General features: G+C 42.0%; 1 protein-coding gene across 1 annotated transcript; it reads left to right on the plus strand.

Annotated features, from left to right (window-relative positions):
* Nucleotides 1-12,679: 12,679 nt before the first annotated feature.
* On the plus strand, nt 12,680-14,314 carry LOC128531625 (C-C motif chemokine 5-like). The gene is made up of 3 exons (XM_053505647.1): nt 12,680-13,011; nt 13,901-14,015; nt 14,161-14,314. Exons 1-3 carry the CDS (start codon nt 12,942-12,944, stop codon nt 14,213-14,215), a joined length of 240 nt encoding a protein of 79 aa, XP_053361622.1. The 5' UTR covers nt 12,680-12,941; the 3' UTR covers nt 14,216-14,314.
* The last annotated feature ends 12,821 nt before the right edge of the window (nt 14,315-27,135 follow it).

A 27,135-nucleotide genomic window follows, 5' to 3' on the forward strand; every position in this document is an offset into this window, starting at 1 on the left:
TGGAGTCAGATGGCAATCCAATCAGAGTTGATAACTCTGGGGGATTATCGATAAAGCTCTGTGTGGTATTTGATGTGAACGTACGTTTAAGGCGGTAGCGCGGTGCTGTGCGTACATTATTACTATGACACACTTTAATCGAGACAAGACAGTGATCTGAGATAACTTCAGACTGTGGAATTGTAATTATGTTTCTTATACTTAATCCCAACGATAATATTAAGTCCATGGTGTGACCTGCTTTATGAGTGGGTCCTACTATGGACAGTATGGACATAAATGCTGTTCTCAGAGGGTCTTCTGGAAAATCTCCAGCAATTAACGCTTTGTCTACGGAAACGACAAGGTTTGAGAGGAAATCTGCAAATTTACAGAGAAACTCAGAGTACGGCCCTGGAGGTCTGTAAATGATGAATAGCGGAATCGTCTGAGCTGACTTTATGTTACTATAGAGAATTTCAAATGCATTCAATTTAAATCTGTGTTTTTGTACGATTATCGTTGTAAATAACTGCGACGCCTCCTCCTCTACCAGTTAACCGAGGCTGGTGTATGTAGCTGTATCCAGGAGGACTAGCTTCATTTAGAGCTACATACTCGTCCTGTTTAATCCAGGTTTCTGTTAAACAGAGTATATCAAACTCCTGGTCTGTGATAGTTTCGTTATTTTGAACTTGTCTTACACTGAAGGGTAAGTGCGTGCTGTATGAGTACTTAGAGAAAGTGTGTCTCCTGTCAGACTGATCACAAAGTAGTAAGATTCACGGACAATATTATGAAGTAATTATGTCTATAATAGGATCACCTGTATTGGTTTAGGTGATTCCACTAGTCTCCTTAAAGTGTCCTGGGGATATTCCACACCTACGTATTTGTTATTAATGGTACAGTAAGTATGTGTCAACCACCACCATCTCTCCATGCACACTGGTTTATTCCATAGTACATTAGTAGACTGTACATTAAGCAAACATCAAGAAGAACATTTTTGTCATCTTGTCATCTCAGCCTTTTTTTCATTAATTTAATTTTCTGTTACTACGTTCTGTTTGACTCACTGCAGAATCACAATCATAGCATAAGTTTGCTATATTTTAATTAAAACTCAAACAGGCTGATTTAATCAGTTTGATAAAACTGTGGATGGTGGATTTATAGCTTTTTGCAAAATCAGAAAAATGTGTTTGCAAAAGAAAAGAATTTATCTCAATCTGCTCCCAAACTGTATATATGTGTAGATTATGAATATTTTACAATGTCCTGTGGTCTGGGAAACGCTTCCAAGCTTTTGTGAATGCAATACTCCAGGTTGTTTTCTGCAATGATGAAATCCTTCTCTTCTCATGTCTCTGTCTATAATGAAAGCTTCAGGACAATAATTTATATATTAAGTTAAAGTGTGAAGGTGCAAGTGTGAATATACAGCCCTCATTTAACTTCCTGGGATACATAAAATGCTAAAAAATAAAAAACTTAAAGGAGTCTTAGCCACACCTCTGCAACATAGCATCAAAGGCCTGCGAGGCTTCCTAAGATTTATAGACCTTCTACAGAAGATTATATTTGGAGAATTTGGTTCACTGGCTGCTTCTGCTACGTCTCTGGCCAGAGGAAAACCCAAGAATCTTCAGAAGAATAAACCCACCGTCACTGATTTCAACAGTCTGATGGTCAAGTTAGCCAGTGCTCCCAGTGCTCCCAGTGCTACTGTGTCATAGAGTTCTGTTTTTACCGTTTGTACTGGCAGTCGATGCTTCAACATCTCACAACTCTTCCCCTATACTTTCTACTGACAAAAACTCAACTCTGTGCTTCCTGTATTAAAACTTGGACTCAATAACACACCCATCTCTGAATCAATCTTTTAATATAAATTCAGCTGATTTTTTAGTGAATGTTTATTAATTATGTATCCAACAGCAGTTTATACTATACTGCATACTAAGTGCCCATGCTTTAGACAGAGATCCTCTTTTTGATACTAAAGTTTCTGTCCTAATTCGGAGCCTTTTCATAAAGCTTTTAAAATATATATTGTAAAAGATTGCAAATAATTATTATTGTCCAGGATTCTGTTCAAAGTTTTTATTTATTAAACTGTTTGTAACACGTACTGTACCCGCTCTCCCTCTCACGCTATGTCAGTGTATCTCATTGTAGTAACCGCATTCGAGATGTGCCAGCCGCAGGTGATTGCTTTAAGATTACACAGAAAGCTGGTTTACATCTAAGGTTTTACGAAAGATCCAGCAATAAAATGTTTAGCAAAGTATATATATTTAACATTTAGCTTTTCTTTATTTTCTGTATGTACATGAATGTTCCTGTACACAATGTTCCTTATGATGACTGTGAGATTTTATTTGTGAATAAACTAGTTCTGTTTAATTATTCACACTAATTTCTGGAATGTGTTGTTTATATTCCCTTTTCAGCTGCCTGATTAGTTTTTTCTTTGCACAGATAATGTTGATTTCCTTCGATGCTCATGCGTATGAGAAGAGATTGAACATTAAACAAGACAGAAGACTAACACCTAAGATTGTAAATCAGAACTTCAGGAGAAGTCATGGGTTATTAAAATTAATTGGTTTCTTCATAAATAGTCTTAGATGCTCATGTGAAGTTTGTGCAATATTTCTATAAAAACAATATAGTGTGGCACAATGATATAAACCTGTTGTCCTTGTTAAGACCTGGAATTTATCTCATGTTAGACTACTAAGAGCAACCAGAAGATTAAAGATACGATATTGCAAAGATGTTGCCCAAACCCATTTTAATTTCCCTCCAAACCCATGAGCTGAGCACTATTAGATCTGTTCATTGTTTTATTTTAAGGTTCCAAGACAAATTAGTCTTTTTATATTAGTAAGAATTGCCTGGCTCCTGTCACACTACACTCACATTCCATGTATCACTCTTATACCAGTATAAACAAATTTGAAGCTCAAGTTGAAACAGCAAAGGGACTGTATGTGGTATCTGGTGAGGTGGGACTAGCACAGTCCACAGGAACGATAGACTTCCAGCGCGAACCCCAGGATGAACCTGAAGAAGAATATAGAATAGTCAATGTTTATTGTTAACTGAAACAGAAAACACATAGGGGGCCTCTTAGGAGACGTTTGTTTAGGGCCCAGGAAGGTTAGGTCTCATTCTGATCTGCTGTTATGTATTTTGACCCTCGCATTGTTTTGGATTTATTCCCTGGATCACTCTGTGCTGTTATTAATAACATGCCTTGATCTCTGCACCTGATGAACCTGCATGTGATTTGTGCATGTGATGTTATCATACACTACCCTTACTGTAAAGATTATAAGTGTGTATGTATGTGTGTGTGTGTGTGTGTGTGTGAGAACCGTGCAGTGATGGATGGATCAGTTAGAGATATTTCCGATTAAGTCAAATTATGTGCCATTAGCAGTTTTTTGGTGGCTATCCACTGAACTGAGGAAGTGGTGAGTTGGCAAGGTTTGTAGGTGTGTATAAATGTGGAGGAGGCGGGGAAAAATCTTTATATAGATGAACACACATATGTATATGTATATATAATGAGCCAACAAAATATAACCACTGCATTTAAATCTTAGATAAAGAAGAGAGCGGATCTTTTCACGTTTCACGTTTTTGCTGGGAACATGAAGACAAGCTGTGTGTTTTTTGTCTTGGGCTTCGTCATTGTCATGGCGTTTTCCTCTGAGGCTTACCGTAAGTTTATTATACAATATATATATATATGTACAGTTATGTAACAGCACATCTGGGCGGATTTATATTTATTGCCTTTTATTTCAACACTTTTGAAGCACACCTACCGGTTTTTATTCTCCTTGTAGATGTACAGTCTGAGGCTGGAGCACCTCTTTAGCTGTGAACAGTTTATTTATTCAGTTTGTAATTATTATTAGGTGGCACGGCCGCTCAGTGGTTAGCACTGTCACTTCACACCTCCGGGGAAGGTGGTTTAAATCTCACCCCCGGTCTGTATGCATGGAGTTTGCATGTTCTCGCCGTGCGTGGTGGGTTTCCTTCAGGTACTCCTCTAACGGTCTGTTAGGTTCTGCTCTGTTTGGAAATAACTGTGTGAGCTCATGCCCTGTACCCATCCAGGGTGAAGTCGTGTGCTATGAGCTCCCTGGGTTAGGCTCAAGACTTCATAGGGACCCCAAATATGTAATATGAGAGTGTTTGTGTATTTGTGTGCCCTATGGTGTACTGGCCCCCCACCCAGGGTGTAAACCGCCTAGTACACCAAGCCCTCTGGGATAGGGTTCAGACCTCCTGTGACCACAAACAGGAGAAGTGAGTGAGTGAATAAATAATTAAACAAATAAGTAAAAACAGTCATCATTAGTACTATTAGCAGTAGTAGAAGTAGTACATTATTCTTTTGAATAATTATATTAAATAATGTTATTGCTATTCTCTAAGTATTTATAATATAAAAAAAACTAAAATATTATTTGTATATGTAAATCATTTATAGCATGTTTGCAGTATTTCTCTTTTCATTTCTAGCAGTTTCTGTATAATGTCTGCTTTTAAGATGGATGTTAACTGTAGATTTATTTAACCCATTATTACAGTCTAACCTGAAAGAACTCATCTGTTTCTCTTATTCAGCTCTCAGCGTGAACCATGGCCCGTGCTGTTTTGATTTCTTCGAGGAGGAAATTCTTCCTGCTGAAGTCCTGGTCGTGCGAAAGATAGATTCACGCTGTCCACAGCATGGCTTCATGTGAGTGTCTGTCTTTAGACATTAAACACTGTGCATAATGTTTATTATATGATGAAAAACATAATTAAAATTTTTAACCTATTTACTCTGAATAATGTGTTATAGATCTCTGTTCACTTGTGTGTTTGTTTGTGTTTGTGTTTTAGTGTTAGAACAACTAAGCACCCTAAACTGTGTGTTCGCAAAAACCCCTGTGCAAAATAAAGAGGGAAGTAAAATAAAAAGGTCGATGCTGCAGCTTCAACAAGACAGAAATGCAAATCCAATCAAATGTATCAATAAAATGTATCAATCAAATAAACTTAAACTTGTCAAATAAATCAAATAAACTCAGCTTGCTCATCACAGACATTCATTTTAATTAATACAAAATTTCTCACATTTCATACACATTACATACTTTTCTTTTGATCCTTAAGAAAATTACTATTGTTAAAGCACTATACAAAAAGAAAAAAAAATTAAACTTGATGCTTGTTATTATTGCTGAATGCTTAATAAATATGTTTTTAATCTATACTGAGAAGATTTTTATAATATTAAAAATGACAATAATAATAACAACAAAAGTAATTGATAACCCATTTTAAATACCATGTATGTGCTTATACTAGATAGTAGTAAAAACCACACACACACACACACACACACACAAACACTAGTCAATTCAATTCAATTTTATTTATATAGCGCTTTTAACAATTTACACTATCACAAAGCAGCTTTACACAATCAAAAGAATTAAGTTTGTATGAAATGTGAATGTGTATGAATCAAAATTATATGTTTGTCCCTGATGAGCAAGCCTACGACGACGGCAACAGTGGCAAGGAAAAACTCCCTGAGATGGTAATAGGAAGAAACCTTGAGAGGAACCAGACTCAACAGGGAACCCATCCTCATCTGGGTAAAAACAGATAGCAGGGATTGATGTGCATAATAATATGCGAGACTGGAAGTTCAGTATAAGAGGAGATGTGTAAGATTAAAGTCCAGTTTGTTCCTGGAGGCTCAGGTAGACTGTAAGAAATTCCAGTCCTGAACTATTGAGTGACTGAAGTCACAGCTCCTCAGAGAACAGCTGTCTGCATCAGTCGAGGACAGGACCACCTTCATGGAAAAGTGGAACCAACCCCAGTCACCACACGCATTCCAGGCAGACCACACGGGGGCATCCATGTGATGAGATCTCCAACCAGAAGCAGGACTCCAGGATGAGTTAGACAGGTCCAGAGGGCAGAGGGGGTCTGGATCACTGGCAGCTCAGGAGTGACATGTATAGCTCGACAGAGAGATAGGTAGAGGAAAAAGGAGAGAGAGAGAGAGAGAGAGAGAGAGAGCAGAAGAGGAGAGAGCAAAAGAGATGGAGAGATGGCAGTTAGGTATGGTCACAGTGTATAAGGTGAATGTATATTTAGTGTAGAGTGCAAGCAGGGACTTCGGCAAGACTAACTATGACATCATAACTAAAAGGGAGGAGCCAGAAGGAAACACAGACATATCTAGTTGACTCTAGATATTCAGTCACTTGATCGAGTTCTGTGTAGTCAGATGGTGATCTAATCAAGGTTGATAACTCTGGGGGATTATCGATAAAGCTCTGTGTGGTATTTGATGTGAACGTACGTTTAAGGCGGTAGCGCGGTGCTGTGCGTACATTATTACTATGAGACACTTTAATCGAGACAAGATAGTGATCTGATATAACTTCAGACAGTGGAATTGTAAATAAATTTCTTATACTTAATCCGAATAATATTATTAAATCTAAAGTGTGACCTGCTTTATGAGTGGGTCCTACTACACACTGATTTACTCCTACCGAGTCCAGTATGGACATAAATGCTGTTCTCAGAGGGTCTTCTGGGTTTTCAAAATGAATATTAAAATCTCCAGTAATTAACACTTTGTCTACAGAAACGACTAGGTTTGAGAGTAAATCTGCAAATTCACAGAGAAATTCAGAGTACGGCCCTGGAGGTCGGTAAATGATGATTAGCGGAATCGTCTGAGCTGACTTTATGTTACTATAGAGAATTTCAAATGCATTAAATTTAAATCTGTGTTTTTGTACAATAGTCAAATTATCATTGTGAATAACTGCGACGCCTCCTCCTCTACCAGTTAACCGAGGCTGGTGTATGTAGCTGTATCCAGGATGACTAGCTTCATTTAGAGCTACATACTCATTCTGTTTAATCCAGGTTTTTGTTAAACATAGTATACCAAACTTCTGATCCGTGATAGTTTCATTAACAACAACTGCTTTAAAGAGATATTAAATATTTAACAGTCCTAGCATCAGATCAGAGGTACCGGCTGCGCATTCAGTCTGATCCAAGTTTGTGGTCTTTATGTTAATTAAATTACTAAAACAGACTTTCTGAGTCTTTCTAAATTTGTTTTTAGCTCGGGGAACAGACACAGTCTCAATACAGTGAACCCTGAGTGACGACTCTATGCAGCTAGCAGACGGTTGGTTTAGCCTGTCTGTCTGCTCCCTGGCCTGGGCTCTGGATTGTCACCGATTAACTAGGCCTCTTCTGAGACTATGAGCTATACTACAGGAAATGAGAGCAGCACCTTCCCGAGTGGGATGGACACCGTCCCGCCCTAACAGGCCAGCTTTGCCCTCAAAGGTCTTCCAATTATCAATGAAGCCCACGTTGTTTTCGGAGCACCACCTGGACATCCAGCGGTTCAGCGACCATAACCTGCTGTAAGTTATGTCACCACGTCTCATTGGGATGGGACCAGAGCATACTACTCCATCAGACATCGCCTTCGCTAATTTAAACACCTCTATAAAGTTATTCTTACTAACCTCTGACTGACGAAGGCGTATATCATTAGCTCCAGCATGTACCACTATCTTAGAGAACCTGTGCTGTCCTAGAGCCCTAAGATTACCTGCTATGTCCGGTGCTCTGGCTCCCGGGATACACCTAACCACTGCCGCTGGCGCCCCTAAAGGTCTAGCTAATTTCACATGTCTCAGTATAGAGTCTCCTATAACCAGAGCTCTTTCAGGTTTCTCAGCGGGTGCATCACTGAGGAGAGCAAACCTGTTGGACACGTGAAGCGCAGAAGAGGTGTGCTCCGGTGGGCTAGCCTTAGCGTTAGCTTTGGCTGAACGAGTATGCCGCCGAGTCGTCACCCACTCGCCCCGCTGTGAGGGCTCTAATGCCGGAGTCGGGGGCTGGTTATCTCCGCCTGTGGCACCCAGACTGTCCGCTACAGTAATAACACTGCTCTCACACTCTCTAACCCTCTCTAAAGTCTGGATGCGCTCCTCTAACGCTAATATCTTCTCCGTCAGAAGGCTCACTAACACACACCTATCACAAATAAAATTACTACTAATAACGGAGGAAGAATGTCTAAACATCCTGCACTCTACACACTGAACGAGCTGAATATTAGACATGATATCGTACCTGAGTCGGAGTTGTAGTTGTTTGGTGATGAATTCCGCTTGTTGTTCTCAGATGATACGCGCGTTCTCTGAAAGAACGCAAAAAAAACAGGAAAAGGCAAAAATCCAGTAGTATTAAAGCGTAAGATTCATTAATCAGACCCCTGTCAGCTGTTCGACCCCTGTCAGCTGTCCAGTTACAGACCAATATCAAACCTCCCCTTTATCTCTAAGATCCTGGAAAAGATAGTAGCGGAGCAGCTATGCTCATATATACATAAAAATGGCATACATGAACTGTATCAGTCAGGATTTAGGCCTCATCACAGTACAGAGACAGCGCTCGTTAAAGTAGTAAATGACATTCTATTGGCCTCTGATCAGGGTTGTGTAACTATGCTTGTATTACTCGACCTCAGTGCAGCTTTTGACACTGTTGATCACGCTATTCTTCTTCACAGATTACAAAATGTAGTGGGAATTAAGGGTACAGCCCTCTCCTGGCTCAGATCCTATCTGACCCATCGTTATCAGTATGTAGACTTAAATGGTGATTATTCTGCATGTTCTCTAGTGGAGTTTGGCATTCCGCAGGGTTCAGTTTTAGGTCCACTGCTTTTTTCCCTTTACATGCTTCCTCTAGGCAACATAATCCGTAAGCATGGTATTAGTTTTCATTGTTATGCTGACGATACACAGTTATATGTCTCAGCAAAACCTTATGAGAAAAAACAGCTTACTAAAATTAAGCAATGTGTACAGGACATAAGAAATTGGATGCTAATTAACTTCCTTCTGCTAAATCCGGATAAGACAGAAGTTCTAGTCATAGGACCGCATACAGCTAGGAGTAAAATTTTAGATCACACCGTAACTTTAGATGGCCTTTCTGTTCCATCAAATGCAACAGTGAAAGACCTTGGTGTGATTATTGATTCCAGCCTTTCATTTGAAGCACATGTAGATAATATTACCAGGATAGCATTCTTTCACCTCAGAAATATTGCCAGAATAAGAAATTTATTGTCGCTAAACGACGCAGAAAAACTAGTTCATGCTTTTATCACCTCTAGGTTGGACTATTGTAATGCCTTACTGTCTGGTTGTTCAGCTAGATGCATAAATAAGCTTCAGCTAGTCCAGAATGCAGCAGCGAGAGTCCTCACCAGAACCAGAAGATATGAGCACATCACCCCTATCTTATCTTCACTCCATTGGCTCCCTGTGAAATTTCGCATTGATTTTAAAATACTACTCTTGACATATAAAGCATTAAATGGTCTCGCGCCGCAGTACCTGAGCGAACTGCTAGTGTCTTACGATCCGCCACGCCTACTTCGATCAAAGGATGCAGGCTGCTTGTCAGTACCGCATATTATGAAAAATACAGCAGGGGGCAGAGCTTTTTCTTACAAAGCCCCAAAGTTATGGAATAGTCTTCCAAATAGTGTTCGGGACTCAGACACAGTCTCAGTGTTTAAGTCCAGGCTAAAAACCTATTTATTTAGCCGAGCATTTTTATAAATAGATTTGCCTTAGGTAAAGGAGCAGATCTGGGGGACTCATGGACGTAGAGTATTATGGTGAACTGGTATGTTTAGATGCTATCTTCCTCACTCTCATTGATCACTCAGGTTTGCTGACGGTGAGGTGATTGTTTGCTTTACATGTCAGGAAGCCCTCATGTTTGTGTTTCCTTCTGGCTCTCCCTTTTAGTTATGCTGTCATAGTTAGTCCTGCCGGAGTCTCTGCTTGCACTCTACAGTTAATATACATTCACATTATACATTGTGTGACTGTGACCATACCTAACTGCTATCTCTCCTCTTCTTCTCTTTCCCCCCCTCTTTCTTTTTTCTCTCTCCTCCTGTCCCCCCCTTTCACTCTTTTTCTCTCTCTCTGTCGAGCTACACATGTTGTTCCTGAGCTGCCAGTGATCCAGACTCCCTCTGCCCTCCGGACCTGTCTGACCCATCCTGGTGCCCCGCTTCGGGCTGAAGATCTCGTCACATGGATGCCCCGTGTGTCTCTCTGGGATGCGTCTGGTGTCTGGGAATGATTCTCTCTACCTAGAAAATGGTTCTGGCCTTGACTGGTGTTGGCAACTGTTTCTCTGGGGACTTGACAGTTCGATAGTTCATGACTGGAACTTCTTACAAGTCTACCTGGGTCTTCAATAACTACCTGGACTCCATATTAACATCAATTAACATCAGCTATTATAGCTGAACTGCCTCCCACCCTACACACTGTATAAATGCAGATCATTTACTGCTTTCTGTTTCACCCAAATGAGGATGGGTTCCCTGTTGAGTCTGGTTCCTCTCAAGGTTTCTTCCTATTACCATCTCAGGGAGTTTTTCCTTGCCACTGTCGCCCTCGGCTTGCTCACCAGGGACAAACTGACCATTTTGATTCATACAAATTCACATTTCATACAAACTTAAATAATTCTTTTGACTATGTAAAGCTGCTTTGCGGCAATGAAAATTGCTAAAAGCACTATACAAATAAAATTGAATTGAATTGAATTGAATTAATGTTGTTATTTGGTATATACAAGAAAAGGCAGTGTTGATACAAACAAGAAGGAACTTTCGCGGAAACAATACAAAAAACAGGAAGCTACGTCACAGGAAGTGCACACACACACACACACACACACACTCACACACACACATACTGGAGACACTGTGTTTATCAAACCTTATCAGTAACAGCACATGTACAGCAGCAAAATAATATTACAAGGACAATAGCAGTCCTGTTCAGGCAGCGGTTGTTCAGAAGCAGCACGTCTGATTGATAACATTGTTATCTGAAATGAAAATGATGAATATTTGGTCAGAAGGTGGTGTTGATGATGATGTGTGTGTGTGCAGTTGCCTCTTTTCTATGCATTTAGCTCCAACCCAATTTCTCTCTCTCTCTCTCTCTCTCTCTCTCTCTCACACACACACACACACACACACACCCTCCCTGTGCCTCCCAGCAAATCCTGCAACATACAGCAACATTTCATTATGAAATTTAAAGCTAAACATCAGCTAAATTGCTATAGTTACATCATCATCATGTCACAGTTTTCTGCTTTGCAAAGTTATCAGGTATTTATTCATTGCTGGAACTGAATAGAGTTTAGTTTAAAAAAATACTGTATAACTGCTCTGTGCGTCACGCGAATCTACGTTCATATTCACGTCCACCGAAACGTCTCTTCTTCACCAACCTCAGTTAGAACCAGTGCAGTCAATAGGGATGTGACGGCATGCCTCATTTCAACATTTAGCTCTTCTTTTTCTTCGGATGTCCAGCTTCTCCTTAAGATGACTGTAAGACTTCTCAAAGTTGTGCAACTTCTTGACTTATTCCCAGTTACTGACAGAATCTGACAAGTCAAAGTGAAACATATCTGCATCAATCGGAATTGAAACTGTTGACTTTGACTCAATTATTTTAACTTTTGATGCTAATATTCATGAAAAGAGATTAAATATCAAACAAGGAGTAGACTAACCCCTAAGATTGTAAACCAAAAATCCAGGATTAAGCAAGACTGCTTTATTGTGTTTGTCTGATCAAATTGATTTGTGTGGTTTATAATTAGATTCTCATGCAAAACTTCTGCAATATTTCTACAGAAAATTAGAGATAAAAGAGAACAAGCACATTGAAGTAATTCTATCATCATGTTAAGAAAGGGGATATACTGTAGCTCATGTTAGACTAGAAAGAGGAACCAGAAGACAGAAGATCAAAGCGAAGACGTTGCACAGTCTTCCCTAAACCCACCATTGTCTTCACTGCTATCAGGAAGTAATGTAATGGATATTTCTACACATGACTGATGTGCTCATGTTTTAATGCCCAGGCTGTAGAGGGACCTGAAAGTTTAGCATGTCATGATTTTGTGGTAATGTAGTATCGTCATTGAATTTTGTATATATATATGTATATGTTGGTTTGATACGTTTTTAAAAATTATATTGTTAGTCTTATATTGTTACATTTACATTTGGCAGACGATCTTATCCAGAGCGACTTACATTTTTATCCCATTACACATCTGAGCAGTTGAGGGTTAAGGGCCGCGCTCAAGGGCCCAACAGTGGCAACTTGGTGGTTGTGGGATTTGAACCTGGGATCTTCTGAACCGTAGTCCAATGCCTTAACCACTGAGCTACCCCTGGCCTATTTATTAAATGATGAATGGAGCAAACTGTTTTACTGTATAAGAGGGATTCAACAGTTTATCACACACAGTCTTATTTAACTGCCGTTATGTATTTTGACCCTCGCATGGTTTTGGATTTATTCCCTGGATCACTCTGTGCTGTTATTAATAACATGGCCTGATCTCTGCACCTGATGAACCTGCATGTGATTTGTGCATGTGATGTTATCATACACTACCCTTATTGTAAAGATTATAAGTGTGTGTGTGTGTGTGTGTGTGTGCGTGTGTGTGTGTGTGTGTGTGTGTGAGAACCGTGCAGTGATGGATGGATCAGTTAGAGATATTTCCGATTAAGTCAAATTATGTGCTATTAGCAGTTTTTTGGTGGCTATCCACTGAACTGAGGAAGTGGTGAGTTGGCAAGGTTTGTAGGTGTGTATAAATGTGGAGGGGCGGGGAAAAATCTTTATCTAGATAAACACACACACACATTATATATATATATATGTATATATATAATGAGCCAACAAAATATAACCACTGCATTTAAATCTTAGATAAAGAAGAGAGCGGATCTTTTCACGTTTCACGTTTTTGCTGGGAACATGAAGACAAGCTGTGTGTTTTTTGTCTTGGGCTTCGTCATTGTCATGGCGTTCTCCTCTGAGGCTCAACGTAAGTTTATTATTATATATGTACAGTTATGTAACAGCACATCTGGGCGGATTTATACTTATTGCCTTTTATTTCAACACTTTTGAAGCACACCTACCGGTTTTTATTCTCCTTGTAGATGTACAGTCTGAGGCTGGAGCACCTCTTTAGCTGTGAACAGTTTATTTATTCAGTTTGTAATTATTATTAGGTGGCACAGCCGCTCAGTGGTTAGCACTGTCACTTCACACCTCCGGGGAAGGTGGTTTAAATCTCACCCCCGGTCTGTATGTTCTTGCCGTGGGTGGTGGGTTTCCTTCAGGTACTCCTCTTACGATCTGTTAGGTTCTGCTCTGTTTGGAAATAACTGTGTGAGCTCATGCCCTGTACCCATTCAGGGTGAAGTCGTGTGTTATGAGCTCCGTGGGTTAGGCTTAAGACTTCATAGGGACCCCAAATATGTAATATGAGAGTGTTTGTGTATTTGTGTGCCCTATGGTGTACTGGCCTCCCACTCAGGGTGTAAACCGCCTAGTACACCAAGCCCTCTGGGATAGGGTTCAGACCTCCTGTGACCACAAACAGGAGAAGTGAGTGAGTGAATAAATAATTAAACAAATAAGTAAAAACAGTCATCATTAGTACTATTAGCAGTAGTAGAAGTAGTACATTATTCTTTTGAATAATTATATTAAATAATGTTATTGCTATTCTCTAAGTATTTATAATATTAAAAAAACTAAAATATTATTTTATTATGTAAATTATTCATAGCAGTTGTTTACAGTATTTCTCTTTTCATTTCTAACAGTTTCTGTATAATGTCTGCTTTTAAAATGGATCTTTATGTATTTATTTAACCCATTATTACAGTCTAACCTGAAAGAACTCATCTGTCTCTCTTATTCAGCTTTCAGCGTGAACCATGACTCGTGCTGTTTCGAATTCTTCGAGGGCAAAATTCCTCCTGCTCATGTCCGGCAAGTGCAAGTGATAGATTCACACTGTCCACAGCATGGCTTCATGTGAGTGTCTGTCTTTAGACATTAAACACTGTGCATAATGTTTATTATATGATGAAAAACATAATTAAAATTTTAACACATTTACTCTGAATAATGTGTTATAGATCTCTGTTCACTTGTGTGTTTGTTTCTGTTTGTGTTTTAGTGTTAGAACAACTAAGCACCATAAACTGTGTGTTCGCAAAAACCCCTGGGCATAATAAAGAGGGAAGTAAAATAAAAAGGTCGATGCTGCAGCTTCAACAAGACAGAAATGCAAATCCAATCAAATGTATCAATAAAATGTATCAAATAAACTTAAATAACTGTACAAACACTTGATGTTGTTCCTCGCCATCGGCGCCCCCAGCTTCACAGACATTATTTTAATTTATACACAATTTCTCACATTTCATACACATTACATACTTTTCTTTTGATCCTTGAAAAAATGACTATTGTTAAAGCACTATACAAATAAAATAAAATTGAACTCGATGCTTGTTATTATTGCTGAATGCTTAATAAATATAAGTTTTTATTGTATACTGAGAAGATTTTTTTTAGAATATAAAAATGACAATAATGATAAAAGTAATTAATATCTCATTTTAAATACCATGCATGTGCTTATACTAGATAGTAGTAAAAACCACACACACACACACACACACATTGTGTAATCTGCTATGAAAATTATGAATATTTGGTCAGAAGGTGGTTTTGATGATGACGTGTGTGTGTGTGTGTGTGTGTGTGTGTGCAGTTCCTCTTTTCTATGCATTTAGCACCAACCAAACATTTCTCTCCCCCCCACACACACACCTCCTCCTGAAGAGTTTAGTTTAGAGTTTAGAATAAAAAGACATTTTGAAGTATTGACCCCTTAATATTTAGTTTATGATCTTACATTAGGATGAATTTCCTGAGTAAATAAAGATTTTACACCTAGACTCTCCTAAACAACAGTCTCTTCCTCCCTGATGAGTTAAATCAGTTCTGTGCTCACTTTGATCAAGTGCGTGAAGACTTTTCCCGTTGACTGTTCCCTCTCACTCTACACAACACATGTGAACGGACCGGAACCCCTGTTAATAATAGTAACTCTTAACTCTTAATAATAGTAACCAAAATCTTTTAAATGAACAGTTATTAAACCACTAATTAAGAAACCTGACCTTGACCACTGTCACCTGTCCAAGAATATTAAACCTCATACAACATAATTCGTAAGCATGATACAGTGGAACCTCGGATTTCGAGTAACGCGGTTTGCGAGCATTCCGCACAGAAATATTTTTAATAACTTTTGACTTAAAAATGAACAAGTCTTGGTTTACGAGTACCGAGTATCACGCATGTGTTTCTTGTTTTGACGACAAGCATCACGTCATCACAATTAAACCCTTTTTTTTCTCTTTTGCTGCCGATTTTCATCTCCAGTACATATATATATATATATATATATATATTGTAGCGTTTTTACGCCGAGAAGAATGCTGGAGAGACGAGTGAGCTTATTTGCTACCCAATGCAATGGCTGGGAGTACTTTATTTAGCACACAGCCGGTAATGGCATGAGCAGCACCTTCACTCAGGAGCCTACCTCTAATTCAGCGTCAGCCTGAACTAGAGCACATTTCACACGTCACACCCTCAACACACACACAACAGGGCCGAAGTCACTAACCCAAACACCTTTCCCCATCATGGTGAACACACCGACATTCCCGCAAAGCATGCTGGTCGTCAGCCGCCGCCCCGCCCACGCCACACTGCCCCCACCCGAGCTGTGACCGTCCCTGGTCACCATGAAGAACTTTAGTTCGGAGGCGTGGAGGCGGTCGGCGCTGGCGGTGGGAACGCCGGCGTCCTTTGGCAGGTGAGGGATGAACGCAAACGTAGTCCTGAGGCGGTCCGGCCTCCACAGGGTTCAATGTTTCCCCGGCGTGCGGCTGGCAAGGCGCAAGACGGTCCCGGTGGAGCAAAACTCGTGCCCGCCAACCGCACCCGGTAGATGACATCCGAGAGCCGAGCTATTACCGTACAGGGGCCCACCCAGTGAGACACACGCCCGGCCGAGAGCCCCCGCCTTCTCCTTCCAGAGGAACACACCCACACCTGCTCGCCATCAGCAAAATCTCGCCCCTGGCTGTGAGTGTCCACGCCCATTCGCTCCATGGGTGCCCCCACCCGAAAGTCTTGCAGCGGTGCCCGCGAGCGCTGGGTGGGGCCCTTCTGCCTGGCGATGAGCGGTTCATAGTTCTGTGAGACTGGCGGAGCGACTGCAAGTGACGCACTGGGAGACGCAGTAAGACGGCTGCACGCTGGCTCGGGCGGCTGATCACCACCGGAGGACCTGGAGGACTGCACGGGGGGAACGTCCTGCGTCGAGGGTTCTACGTCGCGACAGCGCTCCACTTGCTCGCAGTACCGGCCACGCGCTTTGCTGCCCGGCCGGCGAGGAAAAGCGCCGGTGTTAGCGCGCAGATTTCCCGCTCGGTCTGCTACCGGAAGTTCCGCCCCCCGGGTGTGTGCTGCTAACCTGTCCGGCCGTGGTTTGGGTCCGAGCAACCTGTCTGACCCATCCTGGTGCCCCGCTTCTGGCTGAAGATCTCGTCACATGGATGCCCCGTGTGTCTCTCTGGGATGCGTCCGGTGTCTGGGAATGATTCTCTCTACCTAGAAAATGGTTCTGGCCTTGACTGGTGTTGGCAACTGTTTCTCTGGGGACTTGACAGTTCGATAGTTCATAACTGGAACTTCTTACAAGTCTACCTGGGTCTTCAATAACTACCTGGACTCCATATTAACATCAATTAACATCAGCTATTATAGCTGAACTGCCTCCCACCCTACACACTGTATAAATGCAGATCATTTACTGCTTTCTGTTTCACCCAAATGAGGATGGGTTCCCTGTTGAGTCTGGTTCCTCTCAAGGTTTCTTCCTATTACCATCTCAGGGAGTTTTTCCTTGCCACTGTCGCCCTCGGCTTGCTCACCAGGGACAAACTGACCATTTTGATTCATACAAATTCACATTTCATACAAACTTAAATAATTCTTTTGACTGTGTAAAGCTGCTTTGCGGCAATGAAAATTGCTAAAAGCGCTATACAAATAAAATTGAATTGAATTGAATTGAATTGGCTACCCCGAAGTTACCATGAAGAGTTCCACTGGACAAGTTCAGCACCGCACCCCATCTACCCAAAATGTCCAACCCCAAAATGCAGTCCTCTTCGACATTCCCCACACCGAACCCGTGGGAATAAGTCCGTCCACCCACCTGGACTCGCACTGTGCGACACGCCCTTACCTTCACGTAGCCCCCAGCAACGGTGCAGCTGCTGAAGGCAGGATCAGGCCGTCCGCAAACACGCTTGCTTTGCCCCAGTAATCCAGAGCGCAGCAGCGAAACAGTGGAGCCGTGTCCACGAGCGCCCGCAGTAAGACGCCATCCAGCACACAGTCGATGTAGAGCCCAGCGCGGCCTCGGCCTCGCCGCGAAACGTCGGAGAGTTGCTCGTTGCCCAGCCGCGACGGGTAGCCCTGTCCCCGGCTAGGTTCACGAACAGAGCGCCACTAAGCTGCAGGCGGTCGCTCGGCTCTTCCGCCGTGATGTACCGCAGATATGGGCTCAGCGCGCTCGGCCTCGCGCAGCGGCAGGTCGCTTTGCCGGCTAACGGCGCGCGGAGCTGTCTCTTGCTCCGGCGCTTGCGCTGCGCCAGCCTCCGCCCCGAGATCCAGCGCCGGGATTTTCACCTCGCCGCACCGCGTTGGTTGCCGTGGTGTGCTCTCTTTAGCGCCATCGGGAAAGCGCTTCTTCTTAGCGAGTAGTCGCTCCGCTACTCTGCGGCCCGCTTGGATTTTCAGAAGGTCCTCCGTTGTGCGCTCAAACCCGTTATTCTCCATCCCACTTCTGACACCAATGTAGCGTTTTTACGCCGAGAAGAATGCTGGAGAGACGAGTGAGCTTATTTGCTACCCAATGCAATGGCTGGGAGTACTTTATTTAGCACACAGCCGGTAATGGCATGAGCAGCACCTTCACTCAGGAGCCTACCTCTAATTTAGCGTCAGCCTGAACTAGAGCACATTTCACACGTCACACACCTCAACACACACACAACAGGGCCGAAGTCACTAACCCAAACACCTTTCCCCATCATGGTGAACACACCGACATTCCCGCAAAGCATGCTGGTCGTCAGCCGCCGCCCCGCCCACGCCACAATATATATATATACACACACACACACACACAGTATATACAGCTCTTTAAAAAATAAGAGACACTGTAATTTACTCTGGAAAACTTTTGGAACGTCATCAAGAAGAAGATGAAGGGTCACAAACTATCAAGTAAAGCTAAGCTGTTTGCTTTCTTGCAAAAAAAGTGGTATAAAGTTTCCCAACAGCAATGTAAAAAAACTGGTGGAGAGCCAAAAAAACATGAAAGGTGCAAATCGAGGTTTGCTTTCAAAGGCTACACTCAATGCTGCGTGAAAACACTATGGAAAATATCTTTTCATGTTGCCAGTTGTGAAGCATGTGTGTATAAAACACGCCAAATTTTGGCTTATATAACCTCGGTCAGGTGATGTCATCTGATGTGATGCACCTGCAGGTTATAAATAGAAAGTAAACCGGAACCATTCCTCAGATCTTTTGTCTTCACCGCATTGTGGGCGTGTGTGTACAAGCAAAGTCAAAGCATATTAAAAGCAAAGAATAAAATGGCAGAGTTTAAAACGAGATGTCCGCCTCCTTGTGAAAATTTCCTTTCGGAGGGCGATCTTCACACTTTTTGCTTTGAGTGTTTTTTGCGCGCGCCCTGCGTTTTTTAGAGAACCACAAGCTGCGCTGACCTTCTGGGGCTCACAGGCTGATCTGGCCGATGCGCGCAAGACAGATTCTCCTCTACTTTCTCTCGCCCTCTCTTCCGATCGAGAAGTCTCTCCTTCCACTTCACAAGCGCGCTCCTGTGCTTCTTGTGAGTGTGTAGAAGAGACTTGCTCTCTTGCTTTTGTAGAAATGGAAGTAGCGACCTTAGAATGCTCCTCTAAGGAGGATAGAGAATATGCTTGAAGTCATAACACTCGAACGGCTGCATATTGATTGGCCGCAGGAGCAAGCCTTCCCCAAACATTCTAAATTAGACGACAAATTCCTGTCGGGTGGCCAGGAGATGGGGCCACAACGCTGCTCTCTCCCCTTTTTTGGCGACCTCCACAACGAATTAACTCGTTCTTGAAGCAAGCCTTATTCTTCCCGTATTTTTGTACCATCAACTTCATTTTATGCGAATATCGTTGATGCAAAAGCACGAGGTTATATGATAATGCCCCAGATAGAAGAGACGCTCGCAGGCTATCTCTCTCCTGGGACATCATCCTCACTGAAAAAGCCAACACTTCCCTCGAAGCCATGTAGAACTTCTTCTACCCTGGTAGGAAAGGCGCAGAAGGAAAGCACCCCAGGGGGTCTGTGTTTAGTCTCCGCCGCCTTTGGTGTTTTGGACAATACCAGTCTCCAACAGCACGTTAGTCCTTTGGTCATACTTTGCTGTACTCCAGGATGCCGAATCCCCCCCAACCCCCCCTTGCCTTAAGTGACTGTTCATCACTTTCAGAGATCTTAGCTCTCATGGCAACCTTTCTATGTTGTTCAGACCCCGGTTTCTGACTCTGGGTCCCACTCTAAGTTCGTCTTGTGATCGCAGATGCTATCGACAGATGCTTCCCTCACGGGCTGGGGTGCGGTTTTAGATGACCGTCCAGCCCAAGCCAGCTGGAGAGCACATCAATTGCCTTGAAATGAAGGCTCTATTTCTGGCCCTACCATGAGAAGCTACCATGTCCTACTGCGGGTGGACAACACTACGGCAGTCTCATATATTAATCGCAAGGACGGACTGTGCTCGCACCACTAAATAGGCTAGCGCACCAGGTTTCTGTCCCTCAGGGCGATTTACATTGGACAGCAAATGTCCCCTTTACTACTCTCTGACTCTTTCACCTCCCCTGGGTCTGGATGCCTTGGCCCAGACATGGCCCAGGTTATGCCTTTATGGATTTTTCCTGATAGCTCTGCTCCCGGTAGTCTTGGCGAGGGTCCGTCAACAGCGTTTGCTCCTCTTATTAATAGCGCCCTGTTGGACGACCAGAGTGTGGTTCTCGGATCCAGTATCTCTCCTCGACGACTCACCATGGATCTTCTGCCTCAGGCGCAGGGGACAATATTTCATATCTGGCCCGAGCTTTGGCCGAACCTTCACGTTTGGCCCCTAAACGGGACCAATTAAGTCAAGCTGGTCTTCCAGCCAGCATAATTGAGACTATTCTAAGTGCTAGGGCTCCCTCCACTAGAAGAGCTTATGCCCTTAAATGGAATGTATTTGAAAGTTGGTGCATGACGAAGCAGGTAGACCCAGTCCACTGCCGAACTGTTTCAGTGCTGGAGTTTTTGCAGAAAGAAAGTTGTCCTCGGGCTTGTGCCCTAGTACTCTCTCAGGACGTATGTAGCTGCTATTTCAGCCTGCCGTGTTCTGATTGATAGGGTTACTGTGGGAAAACACCCTTTAGTTGCCCGTTTCATTCGTGAAACTAAACGGTTGAGGCCACCCACTAGAGTCACAGTCCCTTCGTGGGAATCATCTATCGTGCTCGAAGGTCTAATTGACACCCCTCTCAAACCACTAGAGTCAGCGCCTGCCAGGTTTCTGAACCTTAAGATGTTTTTTCTGATGGCCGTTACCTCTCTGAAGAGGATAACGCCTTGTCCGTCTTCCCATCCTGCCTAGACTTTGCACCTGGGCTTTTCCAAGGTCATTTTGCATCCTCACCAAACTATCTTCCAAAAGTTCCATTTTCAACCATGCACCTTGTTCTTAAAGCTTTCTGTCCTCCGCCTTTTACAGCTTCTTAGCAGGAAAGACTTCACTTACTGTGTCCAGTACGTATATATATATATATATATATATATATACAGTTGTGTTCAAAATAATAGCAGTGTGTTGAAAAAAGTGAGTAAAGCTCCATATCCATATAATAACTTTAAATCACACAAATGCATTGGACACCCAGCACGTTCTATTCTAAATCACGACATGAAGAAAAATGTGCTAAATATATTATTATTTTACAGAAAGTAAAGAAAAACTAATATTAGGCTGTTAAAAAAGGCAACATGACCTCTTTAAGTATTCTGATGTACCCATATAGATCCATGATCCCTGAAATGTGATAAATAGGCCCAACACCATACGTACGAGAAGAATTCCCATATCATGATGCATGTGCCTCCATGCTTCACTGTCTTCACAGTGTACTGTGGCTTAAATTCAGTTTTTGAGGGTCGCCTGACAAACTGTCTCCGGCCTCTAGACCCAAAAAGGTTTTTTTTAAGCCAGTCAGTGTGTTCTTTGGTGAACTGTAACCACTTCAGCACATGTCTTTTTTTTAACAATGGGACTTCTTGCTGACAGCTTGGCTTCACACAGCCGTCTTCTAATGGTAACAGTACTTACAGGTAACTTTAGGTGTTCTTTCATCATGCTGGAACTGATCATTGGCTGAGTCTTTGCCAATTTTGTTATTCTTTGATCCATTCGAATGGCAGTTCTCCGTTTTCTTTCACATCTTTCAGGTTTTGGTCTCTATTTTAAAGCATTTGATATCATTTTAGTATCCTTAAAGTATGCTGTTGTTCTGAACAATGTCTTGAACAACCTATTTTACTCTGATTTTCAGAGGGAAATGCACAAGACAACCTTTTCTGCATTTATCCTTAAATAGGGGAATTTGTTTGACACCTGTTTTTCACAGAATAATTTACCTCTCTAATTGAACTTCACACTGCTATTATTTTGAACACGACCAATTTCAATTAATGATTCAATTACACAGAATCAGGTGCATGCAAGTCATGACTCTTGGGTCTGTTGGTTTACTATCACTCCACTACACCTACAAGTAAAATATTTAGAAATTTAAGAAATTAAATTTCTCCCCAAAACAATTATTGATCTGGTTACTGATGTTGGACTGATATTATTTTAAACACAACTGTACTGTATATATACAGTGGAACTTTAAAATACAAGCAGAACTTGTTCCGGAAGCATGCTCGTATTTAAAAACACTCATAAACCAAAATGAATTTTCCCATAAGAAATAATGAAAACTTAATTTATTCGTTTTACAGCCAAAAAAATAAATACATAATAATTAATTCAAAATATAAAGTAAAAATAAAACAAATTAACCTGAAATTTATCTTAAAAAAAACCAGACAGATAAATGTTTCTGTTTATGCGTGCAGGTGCTGTGTGTGTGTGTGTTATTATCGCTAATAACTTTCACATGAGTGCATACTAACGGAATCATTGCTGTAAAGTAAAAAAAAAACAATTATAATATAAAAAAGTAAATAAATATGAAGTAAAAATAACACCAATTAAACTGATCTTTACCTTTGAAATAAATTGCGACAGAGCAGTGTTTCTGTGTAAAGCAGAGAGAGTGTGTGTGTGTGTGTGTGTGTGTGTGTAAAGGCGAGAGGAGGGTGTGTGGGTGTGTGAAGGGGCATGGTGTCCAATGACACACACACATTAGGAATTAGTGCATGCTGACACAGAGAGAATGAGAGAAAATGTATCTTTAACCTCTCTAATAAGACTTGCTTTTGCTTTACACGTGCGTTGTACACACAGGCATTAAGACACAAAATAAAATATGTTTCACACCACACACGTGGTCACAGTGTTATAGTAAACGTCTCGGGTTACTTTGCTGTATCCCTGTTTCCTGAAAAGGCGGGAACGAGATGCTGTGTGAAAACGCTATGGAAAATATCTTTTCATGTTGCCAGTTGTGAAGCATGTGTGTATCAAACATGCACTTCGGTCAGGTGACGTCATCTAATTAGACGCACCTGCAGGTTATAAATAGGAGTGAACCGGAAACATTCCTCAGATTGATTTGTCTGAACGGACATCTGATCACATGGGCAGTGCGGCACTGCCCATGTGAAACGAGAATCGCCGCACTGCAAGTGTCTGGATCCCCGAGTTGTGTAGCATGTGCACACAAGGCCAAGAGGTCTCAGAGCTATGTCTGGGAAGCTGACTCGAGGACTCGAGTGGCATGAACATCCAGACTATAAAATCTAACAAATGATTGCGGAAAGGACCAGCCCGCTGCATCACACACTTGCTGCAAGGGAATACCTCTTGCTAGTGCAATGGATGAAGCAATCCCCCTGGTTGAATGAGCCCTGATTCCTAGCGGCGAAGTGGGCAGGCTGAAATAGCGGCCACGTACGTCCTGAGGGTGCTAAGGCACAAGCCCGAGGACAGCTTCTCTTGCAGGAACTCTGCACTGAAACAATTCGGCAGTGGACTGGGTCTACCTGCTTTGTCATGCACCAACTTTTGAATACATTCCATTTCAGGGCATAAGCTTTTCTTGTAAAGGGAGCTCTAGCGGCTAGAATAGTCTCATTTACAGTACACTGGCTGGGAGACTAGCTTGACTTAGTTGGTCCCGTTCAGGGGCCAAACATGAAGGTTCCAAAGCTCGGGTCAGGGATGAAATATTGTCCCCTGCGCCTGAGACAGAAGATCCCTCATCACTGGAATCATCTAAGGTGAGCCATCGAGGAGAGATATTAGATCCGAAAACCATACTCTGGTCAGCCAACGTGGCGCTATCAGTAAGAGGCGCAAACCGTGCTGACGGACCCTCGCCAGGACTCCCGGGAGCAGAGGTATTGGAGGAAACGCATAAAGGCGTAAATTGGGTCACGTATGGGCCATCGCATCCAGACCCAGGGGAGCTGGATGAGTCAGAGAGTAGTAGAGGGGACATTGTGCAGTCTCTAGAGAGGCAAAGAGGTCCACCTCTGCTGTAAAAAAATCTTTCCCAGATTTGTCTGACTACGTCGGGGTGGAGTTTCCGTTCCCCGTGTGTCACAGTTTGCCTGGACAGTAAATCTGCTCCCACATTCATGTGCCCAGGAATGTAAATCGCCCTGAGGGACAGGAACTTGTCCTGTGCCCAGAGCAGAACCTGACGCGCTAGCTTGTTCAAGCGGCGCGAGTATACTCGGCCCTGGCGATGGAGGAAGTGCTGTAGGGCCAGAAATAGAGCCATCATTTCGAGGCAATTGATGTGTCATGTGAAAAGATGACCTCTCCAGCCATCCAAGACTGCGCCCCAGCCGGTAAGGAAAGCGTCTGTCGTTAGCATCTTGCAATGACAAGATAGACCTTGAGTGGGACCCAAGGTCAGAAATTGGGGTCTAAACCACACAAGAAAGGGTACGAAGACCTTACCTGCGTAACAAATACGCGCGTAACCCGTATTTGCCTTCGGGGATTTGTCCTTGTTTGACATCCCCTGGCTCTTAGCTACAACTGGACAGCTCTCATGTGCAGAGGGCCCAAAGGTATCACCGTGGATGCATCTGCCATAAGGCCTAAGCGCTGAGGATGGATTCGACACGAGCGGGAGACAATTGTGCCCGCATAGTGATCGAATCCCATCTAACATTCAAGTATGTTGTCCTCTGAGCCGGAAACAGAATGCTTTTGGTAGCGTTGAGTCTCAAACCCACACTCTGCATTAGCCCCTGGAGAGCGTGCTTTTCACCCAAACATTCAAAGCAGAAAGTATGCATATCGCCCACCAAAAGGAAATTTTCGCAAGGAGGGGGACATCTCGCTCTAAACTCCGCCATTATTATCTGGTGAATTTTATAAGCTTTAATTCTGCTTATTTGTATTTTAATATGCTTGCTGACAGACACATGCGCACAATGCGGTGAAGACAAAAGATCTGAGGAATGTTTCCGGTTCACTCCTATTTATAACCTGCGTCTAATTAGATGACGTCACCTGACCGAGGTTATATAAGCCAAAATTTGGCGTGTTTGATACACACATGCTTCACAACCGGCAACATGAAAAGATATTTCCCATAGCGTTTTCACGCAGCATCGAGTGGAGCCTTTGAAAGGGAACAGTACACATGTACACGGATGTTGATTATACTAGTAAGAGATGAGCACTAAGACTTAGCAGGGGAGACGATTACCCACAATTCCGCAGCGCAAGAGAGAGAAAAAACGTTGGCTCAGTTGTGATTACGTGACACTCTGCGTCAAAACAAGAAGCGCATGCGTGAAACATAATACTCGGTACTCGTAAACCGAGGCTTGTTCGTTTTCCAAGTCAAACTTTATTACAAATTTTTGCTCGTCTTGCAAAACACTTGCAAACCGCGTTACTCGCAATCCGAGTTTTCACTGTATCTGTAATCACTCCTTGGCTCATTGTTTCTCTGCAGGTTTATTCCAGATTACCACTGCAAAAAAGCAGTAAGCAGTAATTTAGAAACTTTTTCTAGAGTTATCAAACAACGATGAGAACAGATAGTAATGTGATTTTCACACAGCATTGTCTAACAAAAACCATGTCTCAACCCATTTTTAACATTAACAAACTTTGCTTAACAACTTTTATGAAATTTTAAGTTTAGCCCAAAGAGAAATCAAATATATATATAGTTGCAAGTAATGATGACTGGCCCAAGCACCCTGTCCCATCGCCTCCCTTGTGCATCGCACAACCTGTGTGTTATTTGAACATGTTATGACCTCCTCAAAGCTATCCCCACCTGAATGCACTGCACAATTTGCACACGTCACACACTATATAGGGCTAATTATACCCTATAATATATATTATAAATATTTGTTGACTATATTGGTGTGTGTGTGTGTCAGTCTGTGTGTGATGAGTAAATGTGTTTGTGCATGTTTGTGTGTGTGTGGTGTGTGTCTGTGTGTTAACATTTGTGATGTGTATGTAAGATGTGACTTGTTAGTCTGTGTGTGTGTGTCTGTGTGATATACTGTGTGTTTCTGCATACATGCGTGTGTATATGTGTGATATATGAGTGTGTTTGTGCGTGTGTATGTGTGGAGGAGTGTGTATGTGCATGCGTGTGTGTGTGTCTGTGAGTGTGAGAGTGTTAACATTCGTAATGTGTGTCTATGTGCATGCGTGTGTGTGCATGGGTGTGTGTATCTCTGTTAATAATGATGGTTAACACTTAACATGAAATAATGAAGACTATTTAACATTCAAAAGATGATTTAAAACAATGTAATAAAGCTCGGTGAGAACAAAATCCATGAAACTATAATTGCTCGAGTTACTCACATGTCAGCACTGAAGTACGTCCTAAACACATTTTTACAAACTCGTAATGTTACAAACAAGTAATGACGTTTGCAGCAAGTTTACATATACTTGACAGAAAATTATCTTTTAAATTTCTGCTTTTAAAAGTTATGTTTAAGATAATAACACAAAACTAATTAATACGATAGAACGGTAATGAGATTTAATCAGCTTTGCACTTATACACTCCAATCAGTTTAAAAAAAAAAATAAAAAATTACTGAAATGTACCATTATTTAAAACATTAGCAAATAGGACTAGACCACAATGCACGGCAAAATACAGAAGATAACCGTATTAAATAAATACAGAAAACTACTGTTATAATGCTTTAATGGAAAACAGTACATTACTGCCAGATTGTGGCTGTTTTTAAAAAAAATAAAAGGCTGGTGATCATTGACACCCAAATATCAGCCTTTGAACACCTTTACAGGGCAGACAGCATCATCAGGGGCTCGTCCCATCCAACTTACAAACTTTTTGTTACAGTTATACAGTTATATACCTTGTTATATAATACTTGCTGTATATAAATGTAGTTATTTGAAGAGGTCCTATTATGCTTTTTTAAATATGATCTTTCATGCAGTGTGTCATGTAGCTGTATGTGAACATAAACTATCTGCACTATCTGTGACCCTGACAGTGCACAACAAATGTTTTTTATTTATATTTTTTATATTTTATTCAATAGACAAAGTTTTTGTAACATATTTGCATAACGTCCTACGTCCTGCGTTATTTGTTTGGACGAGAGAAGGGGAGAGATTGCTGTGGATCATTTTCTTTCGAAGATTTTTTAAACCGTATTATCTTTGACTGGACATATTCCCCGGACTTTTCACCCTCTGTCATCGGCCTCTCGGACTTCATTAACCCCGGTG

The sequence above is a fragment of the Clarias gariepinus genome, chromosome 10 (genome assembly GCF_024256425.1).
Source record: "Clarias gariepinus isolate MV-2021 ecotype Netherlands chromosome 10, CGAR_prim_01v2, whole genome shotgun sequence".
Classification (NCBI taxonomy): Eukaryota; Metazoa; Chordata; class Actinopteri; order Siluriformes; family Clariidae; genus Clarias; species Clarias gariepinus.